General features: G+C 36.7%; 1 protein-coding gene across 1 annotated transcript; it reads left to right on the top strand.

Moving 5' to 3' along the window:
- The first annotated feature begins 665 nt into the window (after positions 1–665).
- On the top strand, positions 666–4,662 carry LOC133869600 ((E,E)-geranyllinalool synthase-like). The gene is made up of 12 exons (XM_062306639.1): positions 666–1,018; positions 1,187–1,379; positions 1,500–1,705; positions 1,816–1,939; positions 2,024–2,139; positions 2,221–2,417; positions 2,618–2,733; positions 2,868–2,966; positions 3,082–3,297; positions 3,395–3,524; positions 3,641–3,886; positions 3,979–4,662. Exons 1-12 carry the CDS (start codon positions 697–699, stop codon positions 4,486–4,488), a joined length of 2,475 nt encoding a protein of 824 aa, XP_062162623.1. The 5' UTR covers positions 666–696; the 3' UTR covers positions 4,489–4,662.
- The last annotated feature ends 16,557 nt before the right edge of the window (positions 4,663–21,219 follow it).

Here is a 21,219-nt window from a genome sequence, read left to right as displayed (position 1 = left end):
CATTTATTTGTTTCACATATAAATTATAGTCTAGCCGGATTTTTGCTCTTTTTTCTTTCTTTTTTTTTTTATTTAATATACATGAAACAAAATTACAACAGGAAAAAAAAATACACAACAAGAACTGGGCAACTCAAAATTAAAACTAATAAATCTAGCCCTTTCCCCGTCAGAACGGCAGGATTCCGGGCTATTAGCCGAGGAAACGTACTCGGGAGTTTCCTTCTGGCCAGATTCTGGCCTATTGGTCGTGGAAATGTGGTTGGGAGTATCCTTAGAGAGTGAGAGGGGAATGGATTTGGTGTTTTTAGGTTTATAGTATTTTTGTTGTAATTTTTACTTTTTTATGAGTTGTTAACTTATAATTGGATGCCGTAAAATAAAGGTTTTACGGTTCATCTATATTGAAGGAAAATTTTTTATGAAATGTTCTGTGTCCTACTCTAACTAATTTGAGTTTGCCAAGTCATCAAAACCAAGAGCTAGTGAAGTGGACAGCAGACCTCGCGCGGAGTGGTCTCGATCATAATGTTGCCAAGTCATACGAGTCACCCATGTTTCGGCGCCTCCAATGTGAACCTGCGCGCAGACGAAGAAAACGAGTTCATGCACGATATTATAAATAGCATGCTTTGCTTGTTCATGCTCACTCAACCATTTCATAATACAATAGGCTCACTGTTGATCGTTTGTATCATGGATTTATCACAGTCCACAATCCAATCTCTAGTTTATAAGATGAAGCAAAAGTTGTTCTCAAACTCATGTGATCCCTACTCCTTCATTTCTCCTTCTGCTTATGACACTGCATGGCTAGCCATGATACCAGATCCACACCAACCTTCCCAACCCATGTTCAAGAATTGCTTGGACTGGGTGCTTCACAACCAGAAAGAAGATGGCTCTTGGGGAGACTCTGATGCCCATGGCATGCCCACCATTGAGTGCCTCCCTGCAACTCTTTCTTGCATAGTTACACTCAAAAAGTGGAATGTCGGGACAATTTGTATGGAGAAAGGTACATGCTATGTACAAGTATGTGCCTATAGGGCACATATATTTGGTGTATTCTAGCTTTATGGTCATTTTCTCCACCATTAATATTTCTAAAGTGAGCACCATATAGCCAGTTTTTTTAGCTTGATATATAACGTATTTGGGATATTTCAACTCCTTTTTAATTCAGGGTTGGCCTTTATCCATGCAAACACGGAGAAGTTTCTCAGAGAAATGAACAACGATTCTCCTCGTTGGTTTGCTATTGTTTTCCCTGGAATGGTTGAACTTGCACATACAGTTGGTGTAGAGCTTGTCTTCCTCCACAGATCAAACGGAGTGGTATCAGAGCTATTCAATAGGCGGCAACAAATTCTTGAAAAGTAGTCGTTTTGTTTTTTCCACTTTGAATTTGTACTAATTTTTTGAGTGGTTTACTAGATAGCTAACAATATTTGTTAACAAAAAAAAAAAAAAAACTAATTTGCATGCTTTTTTTGTAGTGAGAAACTTGAAAATCTCCCACTTTCATATCTTGAAGCACTGCCTGCATCTTATGATATTGATGAAGATGATATAATTAAGCATTTAAACAACGATGGCTCACTGTTCCAATCCCCCTCCGCCACAGCAAGTGCTTTTATGGCCACTGGAAACAAAGAATGCATGGCTTATTTACTGTCACTTGTTCAAAGATGTGATGGTGGAGGTTAGAAATTGAGCTTAATTCGTTTATCTTTATGACTTTAACTACGTACCCAGTTTCTCCTTTCAATCTATTTTCTTTTTCGTGATCGATAAAAGCTGATTTTATGGCAGTTCCAGCAACCTATCCCATCGATGAAGAGCTCATAAAGCTTTGCATGGTCAACCAGTTGTTCAGGTTGGGCCTGGCTGAGCATTTCGTCCAAGAGGCGGAAGAAGTTTTGGCACAAGTTTACAGGTACATTTATTTATCCTTTGCTGAAGAAATCAATCAGTTTTCAGTACATTTCTTAATCCTTTGTTGAACATAACTTTCGATCAGGAATTACTTGAATCAAGAATCACGGGAAAAACCAAGCAATTCAGTTGAAGCACAGCTATTTAAAGACTCGTTAGCATTTCGGTTCCTACGCATGCATGGTTATGATGTATCGTCGGGTATGTTTACAAACTCTTCTTATTTTCTTTCACATGTTTTCGAATATAATTTAACCAACTATTCATCTTTTGCTTTTGCAGATAGCTTTTGTTGGTTCTTACATCATGAAGATATTCGAGATCAGATAGAAAATAACCATGAATACTTCTCAACTGCAATGCTTAATGTCTATAGAGCTACAGATCTTATGTTTTCAGGAGAATATGACCTTCAGGAGGCTAGATCATTTTCAAAGAAATTACTTGAGAAAACCACATCATCAAACTTGCGAAGATTGGTAATTCATTCATTTTATAATTAAAAGAATATATTAAATGAATGGGTGAGAACTGAGCTTTTCCCGAACTTCAGTTAGGATATCTTTAAAATGAAGCAAATAACAACAAAAATCAAAATGAATCGCTTTATAAATCATGCACTGGCCAATAACTTTGTCTTACATTCTTACTGTATGTAAGCATATTAATATTCTCGCAGATTGAGCATGAGTTAAGTCTTCCATGGTTTGCTCGACTCGATCATCTGGAACATAGGATGTGGATTGAAGAAAAGGATTCCAATATTCTCTGGATGGGAAAGGCTTCTCCCCATAGGTATACAACTGTAATTTAATAGTTACTGTAGAAATACTATTCTAAATCTTTGCAGATCGAGAGGGAGAGGGAGAGTGATCAAAGTATTTTGAATAGTGTTCTTTACACCCCACTAACAGATCTTTTGAACTCAGGTTATCATGCCCTCCTAATGATGAGATGGTACGTCTTGCCATGCAAAACTATGAGTTTAGGCAGTCAGTATACAAGAAAGAACTTGAGGAACTGAAAAGGTATACTTTCAAATAGATTTATCAATAATTCGTTTTGGGACCATCGAAAGTATAACTATTATGCTAATTATTTGCTTGCTTTATCCACAATCAATGTCTTCCTTTTTCGAGACAGGTGGTCTAAGGATTGGGGTCTTAGTGATATTGGTTTTGGTCGGGAGAAAACTACCTATTGTTACTTTGCTATTGCCTCCAGCTGTTCCTTGCCTTACAATTCTGAAATACGAATGACGATCGCAAAGAGTGCAATAATTGTTATAGTGGCTGATGATTTCTTCGACATGGAAGGTTCTCTAATTGAGTTGAAGGACCTCACTAATGCAGTTCAAAGGTAGCCATTTGATTTTACCCAAAAATAAATATGGAACAAAGAACAATAGATCATTTTGCCTCTAATTTCTATTTCTCTCATTGAACATATATAACAGGTGGGATGCTAAGGGTTTGAGCGGCCATAGTAAGATTATCTTCGATGCCCTTGATAATCTCGTAAGGGAAATTGCCACAAAATACCTCCAACAAGAAGGACTTGACATAATAAACAATCTTCAAGATATTGTAAGCCGACACTAAAGTCGTCAATTTTATTGTCGTCCCATATCTATATTACTGAGAGATATATATATATATGATGTCTTTTATTTTTTTTGTCTTTTTTTCTTTTTTGTATGAAGTGGTATGAAACATTTGCTTCGTGGTTTACCGAATCCAATTGGGGTAAAACTGGAAGCATACCTTCAATGGATGAGTACCTTGAAACTGGCATGACTTCGGTAGCCACACACACCATTGTTCTTCCAGCTTCATGCCTCTTGAACCCAAGTTTACCAATCTCCAAACTCAGGCCTGAACAGTATGAAAGCACAACAAAACTGCTTATGGTTATCGCTCGTTTGTTGAATGACGTACAAAGCTACCGGGTAACTTTATATTTTGATTTTCTTCTTAGTTGCTTCAGATCCACTAGTCAGGAACTTATTGTCATGATCTAATAAAAAGTGCAAAACGACAGAAGGAACAAGATGAAGGGAAAATAAACTCCGTTTTGCTCTACTTAAAAGACAACCCGGGGGCAGACATTGAAGACTCAATCGCTTTTGTGAGAGAGATAGTTGATGAAAAGAAGAAAGAGTTTCTTGAACATGTTCTTATGGATGGATATAGTGATTTGCCGAAACCATGCAAGCATTTGCATCTATCGTGTTTGAAAGTGTTTCAGATGTTCTTCAACTCTACCAATCGATTTGATTCCAACACAGAAATGCTTCAGGACATTAGTAGGGCAATCTACATTCCTATTGAAGTTGAAAACTCAAAGCTAATTCTGAAGCCTCTGCCTCGTTGCTCTGGAGCAAAGAAGAAAGATCATCTGACAACCAACTGTTATATCAACCGGCCGCGGCCCTCAACGCATTACACGAAAAGTTTTGGAATGCAGCGGGTTTCTTGGTCTGGTTCAAGAGATTATGGACATGGGAAAATGTTTATACCACCAAAAGTTAGGTTTTGTTTGATCAGTTAATTAAGTCGGTCCCCGAAATCAATATTTGCTACGTACCTATCTCTGGCTCTTACAATTGCCATACTGGTGTCGGTGTTATATGGCGTATGTTAATCAAAATAATTATGTAGTCTTGTCTTCCTTATGTCAATGCATGTCCAATGTATTAAGACAATATAATAATTTCAGGTCCAACTTATATATATATATTATGTGTAATTTCTCAAAATAAGACTCCAATAGTTATTTTAACAAGAGAGTGGCAACTGCTTACAGTATGTCTAAAATCGTCCTATGGACAAAGGCTCAAAGCTGTGGAACAACTGAACAAGCAAAACTGCATGTGCATGGAGCCATGGATAACAACAAATTAAATACAATCAAGCTGAATTAAAGTCTGTGCGCGGTTGGAGTGTAACGCCCTACATTTTAAGATATAACGTTTTAAATGGAATTTAAGACTTGTGGCAATCAATCCACATTTGTTGTCGCTCGATCAACATATCGACCAATAATCATCTTATGTTGCTTAATCGACATTATTTTAATAAATGGATATTTATGCGTTACCTGTCATGAATGGTTGTGTGGTTAATCATTGCATGCTATAACTCATGCATTGACTCACACCCAGCAATTAAGAATATTATTAGATTCTAATAATATTAATGATTTATTAATAGGTGGACTAAATATTTTAGCGGGCTAATTAATAATATTATTGGTCTATATATAATATTTATTATTAGCACAATATTATTTGGTATAATAATAATGTCAGTGATATTATATTATTAGAATAATAATATTTGCTGTGAAATGAGCTGGACTCAAAATAGGCTTAGATTGATATTTTAATCAATTAAATTAAAATAGTAAAAATTTGAGATAATAATATCTACAGTAAAATGTTAATTAGTAACTTTTAGATAAATAACTTTAGTTTAACCCAAATTAAGTTAATCAAAATAAAATTTAACTGGAGTTAGTAAAAATACCAGAAGGAATATAATCCTTATTATTATTATCTTTATAATTATTACCAAGATACCGTGACTCATCAGTTTCATCATCTTTCAACTTGATCTTCTATAAAATCAAGCTTTTCCTTCTTTGTTCTTCTTTCTGCCTTCTTCATTTTCTTCTTTCTTGTTCTTTTACCCGAGACACACAGAGCAGAGAGAGACGGAGTGAGACAGAGATGAGAGACCGAGAGATCGAGAGATTGGAAGATAGAGAGATGCCAAGTATCAAATTCACAGAATGTAAAGTATTTGCAGAAGAAATCAAGAGAAAGTGCAGAGAAAACAGAGAGAGTGTAGAGACGTGAAGAAGAAGAAAAAGTATCTTCTGTTGATTGATTAGTAAAGTTATGACATACATGTAAAGATATAGTTTTTATACATCAAGCAGTAAGCACACGTGCTTCAATAGAATTAACTAAGCTACTATACATTACAGCTGTACAAAACAGAAACTCAACTATAATACAACTGTAAAATACAATGCTCCAATACTCCCCCTCAAGATGGATGGTGAAGATCCACAACAGACATCTTGGATAAGAGTTTATGGAAAAGAGCACAGCCAAGGGCTTTGGTGAAAATGTCTGCAAGCTGGTGCTGAGAAGGAACATGTAAAGTCTTGATAAGACCAAGTTGGATCTTGTCACGGATAAAGTGACAGTCGACATCAATATGTTTCGTTCGTTCATGAAAGACGGGGTTGGCTGCAATATGTAAGGCAGCCTGACTATCACAAAATAAGGTAGCAGCTTGAGAATGAACAACAGTAAGGTCATGAAGAAGTGTGAATAACCAAAGCAATTCACATCCAGTTGATGCCATTGACCTGTATTCAGATTCTGCAGAAGATCTAGATATAGTGTGCTGTTTCTTAGACTTCCAAGAAATTAAGGAAGACCCAAGAAAGACACAAAAACCAGTAATGGACCGCCTAGTGTCGGAACAACCTGCCCAATCAGCATCACAAAAAGCTTTGAGACGAAAATCAGATTTTGCAGAAAAAAATAAGCCTTGACCAGGAGCTGACTTGAGATATCTTAAGACTCGGTAAGCAGCATCAAGATGGGGCTGCCTAGGAGAGTCCATGAATTGGCTAAGTGTTTGAACAGAGTATGCCAAGTCAGGCCGAGTAATTGTTAAGTATAAAAGTCGACCAATAAGCCGCCTGTAGGGTGTAGGATCAGATAAAACTGTGCCAACATCCCGAGAGAGTTTCAGATTTTGGACCATAGGAAAGAGAACTGGTTTAGAAGCCAGCAAACCAGCATCTTGTATAATCTCTAAAGAATACTTTCGTTGAGAAATGGAGATCCCTTTGGTAGAACGAGCAATTTCAAGCCCCAAAATTTTTTTTAACTCACCAAGATCCTTAAGGCGAAATCTGTCATTAAGAATCCCAATAAGAGAGGTCACAGCAACCGAATCATTGCTAGCAATTGCAATGTCATCAACATATACCAACAAGACAATAAAAGAAGTTCCTTGATGTCGAGTAAACAAGGAATAATCAGCCTTTGATTGACTAAAACCAAGATCAATCAAGTAGGTGGAAAACTTAGAAAACCATTGTCTTGAGGCCTGCTTCAATCCATATAAAGACTTGGTTAACTTGCAAACCTTAGACTCCCCCTTAGTCCTAAACCCAAGAGGTAGTTCCATATATACCTCTTCGTCTAAATCACCATGTAAAAACGCATTGTTTACATCTAATTGATGTAAAAACCAACGTTTAGCAGCTGCAATTGCCAATAAAGTCCGAACAGTGGTCATTTTAGCCACGGGGGAAAAGGTTTCATGATAATCTAGCCCTTCACTTTGAGTGTATCCTTTAGCAACTAAACGGGCTTTGTATCTTTCTATGCTACCATCAGATTTGTATTTAATCTTGTACACCCATTTGCAGCCAATAGGGTGCTTACCAGGAGGCAAATCAGTGATAAACCAAGTATTATTTTCTTAAAGGGCTGCAATTTCTTGAGCCATGGCAGTACGCCAATGAGCAGATTGAACTGCCTGATGATAATACTGAGGTTCAACTTCAGACGATATGGACAAGCAAAAATGTTTGAAAGAAGAAGAGAGATTATCATAAGAGACAAAAGAAGAAAGAGGAAAGGGAATACCTGAGTTATCAAAATTAGAAGCCTTAGAAACTAATTCGGGTGAAGTGGAAGCCAAATGACAATGATAATGCTGCAGGTATTCAGGTGGACGGCGGGTTCTGGTAGATTTTCTAGAAATAGGAAGAGCAGAATCAATAGGAATTGATTCATCAACAGAAGCAGAAGAAGGAGAAGGATTAGGTGAAAAAGGAGAAATTTCAGTAGAAGAGGAATCTAGGTTAGAAGAATCAGTAGGGAAAACAATAGGAGGAGAAGTAGAAACAGAGGGCGATGAATGAAAATCAAGGTTAGAAGAATCAGTAGAGGAAACATTATTGGGCTGAACAAAAGAAGTAGAATCAGGAAAAATATGAGGAGAAGGAGATGAGAAAAAACAACCATCAGAATTTGGATGAATAAGATTGGTGGCAAATGGAAAAATGTGTTCATGGAAATAGACATTTCTAGAGATGAAAACAGATTTAGTGTGGAGATTATACAACTTGTAACCTTTAATAGCATAAGGGTAGCCAATAAAGACACAAGGTATAGCTCGGGAATCAAATTTGTGCCTAGCTCGAGTTAAGGAAGAAGCATAGGCCAAACAACCAAAAACTTTAAGATGAGAATAAAGAGGAGGTGTACAAAACAAAAGTTCATAAGGTGATTTATTATACAAATTGGGGGTAGGAATTCGATTAATGAGGTGAGTTGCAGCAAGAATGCAATCACCCCAAAACTCTAAGGGCAAATGAGCTTGAGACCGCAAGGCTCTAGCCACATTCAAGAGGTGTTGATGTTTCCTCTCAACAACAGAATTTTGTTGAGGGGTTTTAACACAACTTAATTGATGGATAGTACCTTGAGTGGCAAAGAAATCATGCATCTGAAATTCTGCACCATTATCAGATCTCAAACATTTTATTTTTTGTTGAAACTGAGTAGAAACCATACAAAAAAAATGTTGAAGAATGGAACGAGTTTGAGATTTATGTTTCATCAAATGAACCCAAGTAAATCTACTATGATCATCAACAATGGTGAGAAAGAAATTGGAACCATTTATTGAAGTAGTAGGGAAAGGTCCCCAAATGTCACAATCTATCAAGTCAAAAGAAAAACAAGTGACAGAATTGCTATGTACAAAAGGCAACTTATGCTGTTTTGCAAGAGGACAAACAGTACAAGTGTTATTGGAATCACAAGGGATAGATGGAACAAGGTTATGCAACAAATTTAATCTTGATGAAGAAAGATGTCCGAGCCTGTAGTGCCAGAGATCAGCTGGAAAAGAGGAAGCTTTGATAGAGGTGGATTGAACTTGAGAAACTTGAGGAATAGAACTGAGAAGATCCGGACCTGAATAGTGAGACTGCAACATTAAAAAATAGAGACCATTGTGCTCCTTACCCACCCCAATCGTTTTCCAAGGATTCAAATTCTGTACAAGACAATGATGGTAAAGAAAAATCACACAGCAGCAAAACTGTTTGATTAATTTGCTCACAGATATCAAATTGAAATTAAAAGATGGCATACATAAAACGTCAGTTAGTGTAAGACTTTCTGATATTCGTACAGTGCCTATGTGAGTGACTAAGGCAATAGCTCCATTAGGTAACTGGACAGTAGTAGAAACAACAGAGGTAACACTAGTAAAAAGAGAAACCGAACTGATCATATGATCAGTGGCTCCGGTGTCAATAATCCAAGGTGGCCTTTTGAAAGAACGAAGAAAAGAATGGTGAGCAAAATGGGAAGAAAAAACAGAATGTTGAGAGTTTAGAGCAAATATACCAGAAGTTGATAAAGAACCTGCAGTATTCGGGTTGAGTTGGGTGACAGTTTGCATGGCAGAATTGGATGCAGCTCCATTAGTTGATGAAGTAGCCTGCTGATGCTGAATGAATGCCATCAATTGTTGGCATTGTTCGAGTGTTATAGGCAGCTGTGGTGATGAAGCAGTAACAAAATCTGCTCCTTGCACATGAGTAACAGAATGAGCAGAGGGCTGATTTTTGGTAAACTTGAAACCAGGTGGAAATCCATGAACTCTATAACATTTATCAACTGTATGTCCAGATATTCCACAATGAGAACAAACTGGTCTGTCCTTGCGATTAGCCCATTTTCCAGACTTGTGTGTTGGATTAACAACCGTTTTGGACATGAGTGCAGCAGTCTCATGAACCAAAGGAGTGGTAGAAATTTCCTTTTGACGCTCCTCTTGAATGATTAAAGAAAAGACTTTGTTAATAGGAGGAAGAGGATCATTCAAGAGAATCTGTCCTCGGATGTGAGTGAAGGAATCATCTAGACCCATCAAGAATTGAAAAACATGATCTCGATTATGTTTTTCATGAACTAAACGCATTCCTCCACAGGTGCATGAAGGAATTGGGTCATAGTTGTCTAATTCATCCCAAATCGACTTGATCTTAGTGAAATAATCACTAACAGATAAGTTTTCCTGAGATAAAGTTGTAAGAAGCTTCTGAAGTTGAAAAATTCTAGGGCCATTACCTTGAGAAAATCGGTCCTTCAAATCTTGCCACATTTCGGCACAAGTGTTGATGTAGATTACACTTGAAGCAATTTCTTTCGAAATTGAATTCAGAATCCAAGCAATAATCATGTTATTGCAACGAGTCCATGCATGAAACAGTACGTCATCATCAAGAGACGGTTTAGAGATAGAACCATCGATGAAACCCATCTTGTTCTTCGCTATGAGAGAAACAATCATGGACCTACTCCATGTGTTGTAATTGCTGCCAATAAGAGGTTGAGAAACCAGTATAGAACCCGGATGATCTCCATTGTTCAAGTAAAAAGGACTTGAAGAATTTTCAATCAATGAGGAAGAAGAAGATGAAACAGCCATTGATAATCAGACAAAAGGCTGAAAAAGAACGAAAGAAAGATGAAGAATGATTGAATCGAGTGATGAACTTTCACGAAATTGTGAAAAGCTCTGATACCATATCAAATTCACAGAATGTAAAGTATTTGCAGAAGAAATCAAGAGAAAGTGCAGAGAAAACAGAGAGAGTGTAGAGACGTGAAGAAGAAGAAAAAGTATCTTCTGTTGATTGATTAGTAAAGTTATGACATACATGTAAAGATATAGTTTTTATACATCAAGCAGTAAGCACACGTGCTTCAATAGAACTAACTAAGCTACTATACATTACAGCTGTACAAAACAGAAACTCAACTATAATACAACTGTAAAATACAATGCTCCAATACCGAGAGAGGAGAGTTCAGAGTTAGGGAGAGAATGAGAGAGATGCAGAGAGAGAGATCGGGAGCCAGGGAGAGAGTGAGTCCGGGGGAGAAACCGGCGAGACAAAGAAACCGAGAGAGGGAGAGAACCCAACTGAGACCCGAATTCCAGTGGGTCTTCGCTGGGGGTCCGATCCCGGTAGCCGTCGTCCGTGAGAGCCGAGAGAACCAGTGGAACCCGTGCACAGAGCCGACGAGCGAAGGCCGTTGGGTCGTCGGTGGGTTTGCCATAGTTTTATTGATAAACTGATTATATTAGTTAATTGTTATGTGATGTTGATGATTATAGGCTATGGGTAGTTTTCAATTGAACTTTATAAGTTTTGGCCGATTGCTTGTGATGTTTGGGTAGTTTTGGTTGTGTGTGAAGACAGTGGAGGGATTCGGTTGCCATGTAGTATTAAGTTGTGTTTGGGTTATGTAGTGGCTGAATGGTATTTGTGTTTCGACTATGTTTTGATTCGACTTATTGGGTGCTAACATGATTTTGGGTATTTCTCTCATTTAGTTAAATTGTGGTTTGAATTGTAAAAGCATGTTTCAATTCCTTGTATCTACTGGTCGGTTGGGTGATTCATTGGACTAGTTATGTGATGTTTTTATGGGTACATTACTGTGTGGTGTTTTGCTAATCAAATGGGTAATAGATTTTAAAGGTTAGATTTCATGCTTATGTTATGTCTTTTGTTGTAGAAGTGTTCTTGTTTTAGTAATTAGATTTGAAAAGAAAAGGGCCAAGTGTTTTTATGAGAAAATGAGTTTGGATAAAGCGATAATAGATAAAAAGATAATTGTATCTAAGTAAATATAATTAATATTCATGAATAGTGATGTTAACACTTTGTATGTATAAATATACGTTTACTGCAGATAATGAGTTAAGGGACTGCATTGAAGGGTAGTAAGTATTTCTAAAATACTTACTTTTAGCTTTTTATAATGTCATGATCATGAATCTGTTTATTTGGTTGTGCATGTGATTTTACATATTTTACGTATTTTAATTAAAGTGCTTAATAACAAGCCGGTAGGCAGAGGGGGTTATAGGCTAGTGATGGGGTCATCAGATCCCGGTTGAACCTAATAAATAACCTGACGCTGGGACCTTTGGCTTCCAGTAACAAACCAATAAACGTTAAGTGAGGGGACGGTAATCCCGAGTTAACACACTATACCGGACCTATGGATTTACGAATGAGTGGTGTGCAAAAGATGATTAATTAAGACACTGTATTAAAACTGTCACGCTACTGTTTTATCCTTATATTTATATTCAACTCATGACCGCGAATCATGGATTGCATATACATACAATCATAGAGCTATATATTCATTGTGTTGTATTTCATAAATAAGTGCATATTCATTATATTATTGAAAGCAGTAGACTGATTCATATATTTATATATGGGCGGTAGTCCATTATGCAAGTACAAAAGGTTATTAAATTAAAGGATTGGATTATGTTAGCATTGAAGAGTTAAAGCTGATATTAATGTATATGATGATTTTCCTTGTAATGTTTGTATTCTTTTGAAAAATAGTATACTTAGAGGAATACTTGTATTTGATAGATTTTCCATGTAAGTTTTTAGTGTCATCAGTGACACTTATTTCAATGTATATTTAAACGATTTCAGAATGAATGTCTAGAAGTATTTCAGTCAGCTCAATGTGTTATGAATCCTAAGTTGTAAAAAAAAAATTACATACCACTGCTACTTTATACTTTGATGACGTCAGTGTTGATGTCATAACGATACGTGGGAATTCAAAATTTTCACTTACGTCTTTTTGTAAAAAGCGGGTCGTTATATGGAATTAGACAACCAACATCATGTGCAAAAAGAGAAAAATACATGTCGGTAGTCTACTCTATGATTTGCGCAACAGGATCCTCTGCAGTTGATTTTCAACTGGAGAGGAGCCGGTCAGTTATAATTAGGGGTATTTTTGTAATTTACATCATGTGAAATCATAAAAACATTCCTGATTGTAACTGACCGGCTCCTCTTCAGTTCCTTTCAACTGGAGAGGATCCTGGCCCTCGATTTGCATGGTGCATACGTACAACTTAATAATTTTTTTTGTATAAATAAAGATTATTTATATTGTAAAGATTACAAAATAAAATAAAATAAGAGAGGTAGATCTAACTTTTTGGACTTCCTTTTTTTTTTGAAGCAAGAAAACTTCAATGCAAAGACTGTCAAATACATCATGATCCCGGCAAAGGATCTAGAGAGAAGACATCTCCCTAAGAATAAGACTTTGAATACAATGAGGAAATTCTGTTCTCCAACAGAAACTGAGATTGTTCACCACAGCTTCCCTGGCCAAGACATGAGCCACCTCATTCAAAGCTCTTCTAACATGAATAAAAGAGAAAGACCGAAGATCGTTGAGTTCCAATAAAATGCTTTCAATGATGTCCTGCTTTAGAAAGATGAGGAGGAGGGGAATTTATTTCTGCCACTACCTGGGATGAATCACCCTAAAAAATAACATCCCTTAACTCCAACAATTTACTAAAGAAGACCGCATGAAGGGCAGCTAAAGATTCTGTTATCCTGGAATCACCTTCCAAAAAAAGGCAAGAGCATTTTGCTCCAATTCATTCTGCCCTACTGTCTCTCACCATTAGGCCAATACCAATGCAATTTCTCCTCAAATCAAGAGAAGCATCACAATTAATTTTAAAGTGATCAATAGGAGGGGGATGCCAAACCTCAGGACCCAGATGAGCTACTGAATTTAAGACCTTAGCTATTTCTGTAATCTTCCAAAAAAGAAATGGACTCTTCCCAAATTCTTCTAGGAGGAAGAAAACAACCTTCAAAAAGTAAAGAATTCCTTCTTAACCAAATATTTCTTGCAACCATAAGCAGTAACTCCACTTTCTCTTTATCATAAATCCGAAAGCAAGAGTCCAAGAGGAGCAAAAAACTTATCTGAGAAGAACTACACTTTTGAAAACAAGAAAGGTTATCTCCCCAAACATCTTCTGCTGCTGAACAGGACTACAAAGAGTGGATGACAGTTTCAACTTCTAAACCACAACAAGGACAAACAGGGTCTTGTATCACTTTCCTCTTGTAAAGATTATCTCTAGTAGGCAACAAGTTTTGACAAGCTCTCCAAGCAAACAGTTTCACTTTACCTGGAATTTTCAGATTCCATAAATCCCTCCAAATATCAGGCATCCTAGCTACATTAGAGCATTGTCCCCTTGCATCCTCCTTAAGAACCCTTCCTATATGATAGGCACTTTTAACAGTAAACATCCCTAACTTTGATCCAATCCAAATGATCCGGTCTTGAGGCAGAATGGGGCTCAAAGGGATATTTAAAATGGCTTCTGCTTCCTCCTTCATAAAATTTTCAGAAATAATGAGAGAGTTCCAATATATAGCCCATCTCCTTGTCAATTAAATCTGACACTATAGCATTTTGTCCCAAACCACCCACCGGAGAGTGCACCAAATGAGAGGGGGAGGAGAGAATCCATCTATCCTTCCAAATTCTAATAAAAGAACCATTACCCACCCTCCAAAGGATTCCCCGGGATAAAAGTCTCTTGGCATGGAATAAACTTTTCCATACAAAAGAAACCCTAGAGCCCAAGGAAGAATCCAAAAAAGAAGAAGAAGTGTAATATTTGTACTTAAAAATATTAGCTACAAGGGAAGAAGGGTTCTGAATTAGTCTCCATCCTTGTTTGGCTAAGAAGGCTTGGTTGAATAGCACTAAGTCCCGGAAACCTAACCCTCCACTTGATTTTGAAAAGCTCATTCTTTCTCAGCTCATCCAGTGAATTTTGGAAGACTTGGACAAATGTTTCTACCAAAATTCATGCATTAAGACATTGAGATCTTTACAAAGAGAAATTTGTAGCTGAAAGATGGACATACAATAAGTTGGAATGGCCTGTATGACTACCTTCAGAAGGATCTCCTTGCCTGCTTGAGAAAGAAATACTGTCTTCCAATATTTGAGTTTTCTCCAAACTTTCTCCTTGATGAACTGAAAAGCCTTGTTTTTAGATCTACCCATAAAAGAAGGGAGACCAAGATAAGAATCAATCCCATGAGTCTCAAAAAGCCCCAAAAGAGAAATAATTTCCTGTCTTCTACTAAAATTTGTATTTCGGCTAAAAAATACAGAGGTTTTATTAAGATTGACCTTTTGTCCAGAACCAGCCTCATAAACATTGATAAGCTTCAACGATCTCCTCCACTCCACCCTGTTTGCCTTGCAAAATAAAATTCAATCATCAGCAAATAAAAGATGACTTATAAAAGGTCCTTTGGGAGAAATTGGGACTCCTGTTATATAACCCTTCTTCTCTGCATTGCTCAAAAGATTAGATAAACATTCAGCACAAAGTAAAAACAAATAGGGGGAAAGAGGATCCCCTTTGTCTCAGGCCCCTTGAAGGATAAAAGATACCCACAGGACTACCATTAATCAAAACAGCATAGTTAACAGTGGAGACACATTTCATAACCAGATCAACCCATCTAGAATCAAAACCCATCTTATTCATCACTGCCCTCAAGAAAGTCCACTCCACTCTATCATAAGCTTTGCTCATATCTAATTTAACACCTATAAAGCCCTCCTTACCCCACATTCTACTTTGTATAATATGCATGGTTTCATAGGCAACTAAAATATTATCTAAAATGAGTCTACCAAGAACAAAAGCACTTTGGTAGCTGGAAATGATATCATGTAAAATATTTTTAAGCCGATTGGCCAAAACATTACAGAGACTGATAGAGAAAAGTTTAGGTTGAATGAAGTTGTTTGAATGTTATAAGTATGTTTTAAGGCGTTAATTTAGTAGGGACTTATTTATAGGTTTGTATTGACTTGTGAATACGGCTAAATGGTTTAGAGTGTTAGTAGGATCACTTGGTTATGTCTATGAGCTATGATTTTTTTGGAAGGGTTTGGAAACTTTACGACTCACTTGGGGATGCTTTGACTTAACTAAGTTATTGATTGGTGTAATGAGGTTTTGGTAGAGAGCATGCTATTTCTATTCATGAAAGGGATTGAGTTCATTTGTCTATGATATTGTATTAGGTTATGGTGATAGTGATAAGGTCTTAGTCTTGGTACTAATTGAGTGATGGGAGACCAAGTAACTAAGTAAAGAGTTTAAGAAATGATTAGGTATTAAATATAAGGTTAAAATGTCAATGCCGTAAAATAGTCTAAATAACCTTATGACAACAAATATGAAATAGTGATATTATGGAAATACCTAAATAGACTCTAAAGTCAATTAGTAATTGGATGACTTAGTATCTAGTTTATCTATCCATGTACACATAGTATTTATGTGTACCATCGAATTATGTTTAAGTGTCGTATGTGTATATGTATATATGTATATATACACATATGTATATATACGAGTTCAATATATATTGTCTACTTAGGAAGTAAATGAGAAGCTATAAAAAGATTAACAATAATTATGTGATACAACAATAATAAATAAGCAAATGGAAATGGTAAATACATCTTTGTATTAATAAAAAAAGATCATGTGAGCCTAAACCTAAATGATAACTTAATAATAGTTTAGGATACTTGACTTAGACACGGGTAACGCAGCGTGTGAGCACGTGGGTAGTCTATGTGTCATAGGATGAGTCCCATAGCATAGTCTAACGTTATAATGTTTGCAGGATAGTGTCCAGATTGGAGACTTCAATTGATTCTCCAATGTAGAGTTCAAGTGACTAGAATCTGAGGGGATATTCAAGTCAAGAGTCCAATGCAGCCAGGTGATATTTTACTCACTGAGAAACTATTATTTTCATGTATTATAGAATTGCAAAATATATATATATTGTCTTGTAAATCCGAACCAATTGTATGTTAAATATATCTGTTTTTCTTGATTTGAGTACTTTAGAGTATGTTCAAATATATCAAGGATAGTTTCATAATATAGTACAGTGTGTTGCATGTTTTGAATGAAATATTAAAATGTTTAGAAAAATATGATTTATCAGTAGGATACAGTAAGACAATATTTACTAGTCAAGCAAAGAGTAGCATGTAGTATAGAGCATAAAGCATGCAGTAACAGCTCAGTTCAGCAGTTTAACAGCAGCACAGTAGCATGCATAGTATATATAGCATGATTTAAATTGTGTGATGTTTTCATGATATATAATATTATAGTTTTTATGCTAGACGTATTAGTATGCGTAAGAGTTTTAATGGCAAAGCGCTTATGTATATTGCTATCGTCTAGTTACACGATTTAAGAACATTGAGCTTGGACGTACAAGGGTATTGTCATTGTTCGGTATGAGTAATACAGTGTCCTGGGAGTAGGTAGATGAATTGTCGCGGTACATCAGTAAGAAGTGCTTGGATAGCAGAGTTTTACTTTAGTAACCGCATGGATAACTATGTGCCTTCGACATGAAGTTGTAATGCCCTAGGATTTGGTGTTAACCATATTCAGGAAATGATACTAAGCTCGTACTAAAGAGCAAGATGGCATGTGTTAAGCTTGGTGTACTTGGATGTGACGCTCTTGGCTGGGATATCAGTGTGTTTTGGGAGTAGGTAGATGGATTGTCGTAGTACATCAGTAAGAAGTGCTTGGATATCAAAGCTCTACTCTAGTAACCGCATGGACAACTATGTGCCATAGACATGAAGTTGTAATGCCCTGAGGCATGGTGATATCACAGTTAATAACGTTAGATCTCTGTGCATTTGAGCTACCAACATAAAAGTATTATTGTAGATGGGTGTGTACGTAGTTGCTTCCAAGCCATTGGAACTTCTACGTATGGGTCTAGCTACATAGTATGTTTTAAATGTTTTCTGGTAGTCGGTGTTCGCTATATCAGCTATGGGGGTTTTCAAACAAAAGTTTATAAATTGGTAGCTATTATAGTGTGCGCGAGACTAAAAAGGAAAAGCTGGTTCGTTGCGAAAACTCAGTTAGTTTAATATCACTGAGGTCTTGGTATGTTTTATACGGAGACGGTGGGCTCATAATTCCACCTGTGCGGATGTGGCAACCCCCGCAACTTTGCAGATTCTGATGTTGGCTGCAGGTATTCCAGTCGTAGTTGTTGGTCTCATAGATGGGTTTTGGGATATTATGAATGAAGCTCGACGCGACGGTTGTAGCGTGATAGACCGCGGGATGTTCATTATTTTAGGTAATTTGTTTATGGCTTGTGACGCTTGTGTCACCTAATCTTTGTCAAGCCATTTCTGTTATGTATTTATTTTATTGAGGAATGACTTAAACAGATAGATGTTAAATGACTCTTGTTGTAATTAATTTATGATAGATGATTAAGATGTGATTTCCGCTATTAGATTTACGTTTTTCGTTGCATAGTTAAATAGATGTCATACTCTGATTTACCAAGTACATACTATGGGGTATGTACCATATGTTGGCTTTGCAACATATCGTCGTGCCACTGTAAAGATCCATTTATATTTTAAAAGATTAATGTTTATGAAATGTTTTATATATATATAAAAAAAAAAAAAAAAAAAAAAAAAAAAAAAAATGGTCGTCACAGCCGGAAGGGATGAGGGCTCAATAACGGTATGTTTTGTTCTTTGACTTTGGTTATCGTGAGGGTAGTTGACGGGGGAGCTACAATGTTTATTCAGATATATTTAGCTTGGAGTTTGAAAACGTAAGGCACAAGCAGGTTTTGACTTTTGAAATGCTTGGGGTAAGTATGGGCTTGTTTGATAAGTAGTTGTGTTGTAGATGAATAGTAGTAAGAAGTGATTGATGTGATATAAAATTTGAGAATGTTTTATAGAAAAGTGAAAAAGTTTTGTTTTGTAGTGGATTTTTTTATTTGAATAGTAATAAAAAATTATTGATGTGATATAGAAAGTGTAAAAAACATTCAGCTTTGTTTAGCTCTCTGATCTATCTCTATCTCTCTATGTGTGTGTGTCAATTAACAAATAGTTAACTAGTTGCCCTTTTGAGTTTTGACAAACCAGTGAGTAAAATGTTGTGATCCAAACAATTTCTACATTACAAATTTGCAAATGCACCTTTAAAAAAAAAGGCAAAAAAAGATCTAAAAAGAGCCTAAAAAAAGGCCCAAGACCCAAAATAGGATCAAAAGGCCCAATTTTTTAAAAAGCAGTTAGTGGAGGCGGTTATCGAATTTTATCAACCGCCTTAGGCGATTGCAGTAAGTAGTTTTAGCCAATAATCGATAGCCTCAACCGCCTTTTCACCTCTAGCTTTGATGTTGATGACCCTGCATGCTTGAGAGAGAGTATTGACTTTCTATCCTTCCACCTTTCCAAAATCTTGCCCAGGATATCTCGAAAAGCAACCTTTTTGGACTTGCCAATGATAAAGTCTTTTGAATCTTATTCTTCCACAAAATGCACCTTAAGAGAAGATGTTTGCTCAGGGTATAAAGCCCACAACCTAGGTATACCTTGGCAATGTGAGACTTTTAACACGCTCCCTCACGTGTGGCACTATTGTCCAAAAACGTGTACGACGGGAGGGAAGGTCCAACATTGTCCAAGGCCCTGAATCTTTGACATCATGATAGAAAACATAAAGCGAAAAGAAAATAAAGAGGAATAATAGAAAATAGAGACAAGAATTTTACGTGGTTCAGTCTATGACCTACATCTATAGGATAAAGCCCTAAGGCTACATTATACTCTTATTACTTGATATTTTCACAATACAATAGACTCCTATTTATAGGAGGATTTGGGTAGATAAGTATGGTAACCAATCAATGTGATTTGATTACCATCAAATCTGATTACAAACAAATCAATCATATCAATCAGATTTGATTGATTATAATTACAATAAATTGCTCAAATCAAATTCCCTAATATATGGAGTATATTTTATAACATCCCCCCTCAAACTCAAGGTGCAAGGAATCTAGACACTTGAGTTTGCAATAAATTCTTCTTCTTCTTCTGGAGATGACAACAATCAACGATAGTCGATGGCGATGAGTGGAGGTGATCGGTGACGATGATTAAAGATGCGCCTTAAATTTCAATAGGCTAACTATGAGCCAAAATCAAAGCCAACTATGGGCTAAAATGGGCATGGGTTTGAAACAATACCACAAAATGTCAAAATAATATGGGCCAACTATGGGCCTTACATGGAAGCCAACTAAGGGCTGAAATGGGCATGAGCTTAAAACAATATCACAAATGCCAAAGTACAAATAATGTGCCAACTATGGACCAAATATGAAAGCCAACATTGGACTGAAATAGGCCTGGGTTTGAAACAATACCACAAAGGCTGAATACAAGTAATGGGCCAACAAAGCGCCAAAACATGGCCTCTTTTATGGGCTTTTTTTTTTTTTTTCAACCGAATTTTCACCTTTTTTTTTTTTTCAAAACAAACAAAAGAAATGTAGCAAACTCTTTTCACGGAGAAGCCATTCTTCGCATTTCAACAGTAGATAAACGACAATGGTGCTTCTGAGATCAATGGAAGCGACACGTGCAGTGGGTCATGGCATTGGAAGGTCGGGGGCTTGGGCTGCTGGCGGAAGTCAAAGGAGTTTTTTTTTTTTTTGGTCAAATACTATGCAACATCTATGATGATGAGATCTGCAAAATATTGACTATCAAGAAAAAAAAAAAAAAAAAAAAACGAAAAAATCACAGGATGTTGGATCGAACACTGGCATTAGCCTATAAAGCAGAGGTGTGTAAAAGTTCATGGGCCATGGCTTATAAAGTACTCAGGTCGAAGTTCATGGGCCTTACTCACTATCAAAAAACGCCTTAAGAGACGAGGTGTGTCCATGACTTATAAGTGCCTAGGTCAAGTTAATATTGTTGATGTGGGACACTTTAACACGCCCCTTCACGTGTGGCTAAACACGTGTTCAACATACGGGAGGGAAAGACCCATTATCGCAAGAGACCCGCTCTGATATCATAATAAAGTCTTTTAAACCTTACTCTTCCACAAAATGCACCTTAAGGGAAGAGGTTTGCTCAAGCCCACAACCCAGGTATATCTTGGCAATGTGGGACTCTTAACAGCCAAAAAGGATAAGGAGACCTAAGCATGTTGAGTTGGGGATGTGGTTTTGAAAGGGATGAGAGTCTTGATGGATTAGATAATGGAAGGAGTTGTGTTTTTGCTAAAGAGAATTGACGATTTATTTGTGTTTATGGCTTCCCCAAACCAGTTACAATAAGTGTCGAAGCAATTTTTTTATGGAGGCAACCTTGGGTGAGGTAGCTTAGGCAAAGATGATCAAGTCATATACAAAAAAAGGTGGGTTAAAGAGGGCAGA

The sequence above is a fragment of the Alnus glutinosa genome, chromosome 5, assembly GCF_958979055.1.
Source record: "Alnus glutinosa chromosome 5, dhAlnGlut1.1, whole genome shotgun sequence".
Lineage (NCBI taxonomy): Eukaryota > Viridiplantae > Streptophyta > Magnoliopsida > Fagales > Betulaceae > Alnus > Alnus glutinosa.
The sequence above is the reverse complement of the archived record's forward strand: the minus strand, read 5'-3'. Positions and strand labels throughout refer to the sequence as shown.

What these genes read in the sequence shown, in the direction of transcription:
- LOC133869600 (XM_062306639.1), top strand. Translation starts at nt 697, where the DNA reads ATGGATTTATCACAGTCCACAATCCAATCTCTAGTTTATAAGATGAAG. An exon ending in GTTTTGGCACAAGTTTACAG is followed by an intron (nt 1,940 to 2,023) that starts GTACATTTATTT and finishes ACTTTCGATCAG; the next exon opens with GAATTACTTGAATCAAGAAT. An exon ending in GAACTTGAGGAACTGAAAAG is followed by an intron (nt 2,967 to 3,081) that starts GTATACTTTCAA and finishes TTTTCGAGACAG; the next exon opens with GTGGTCTAAGGATTGGGGTC.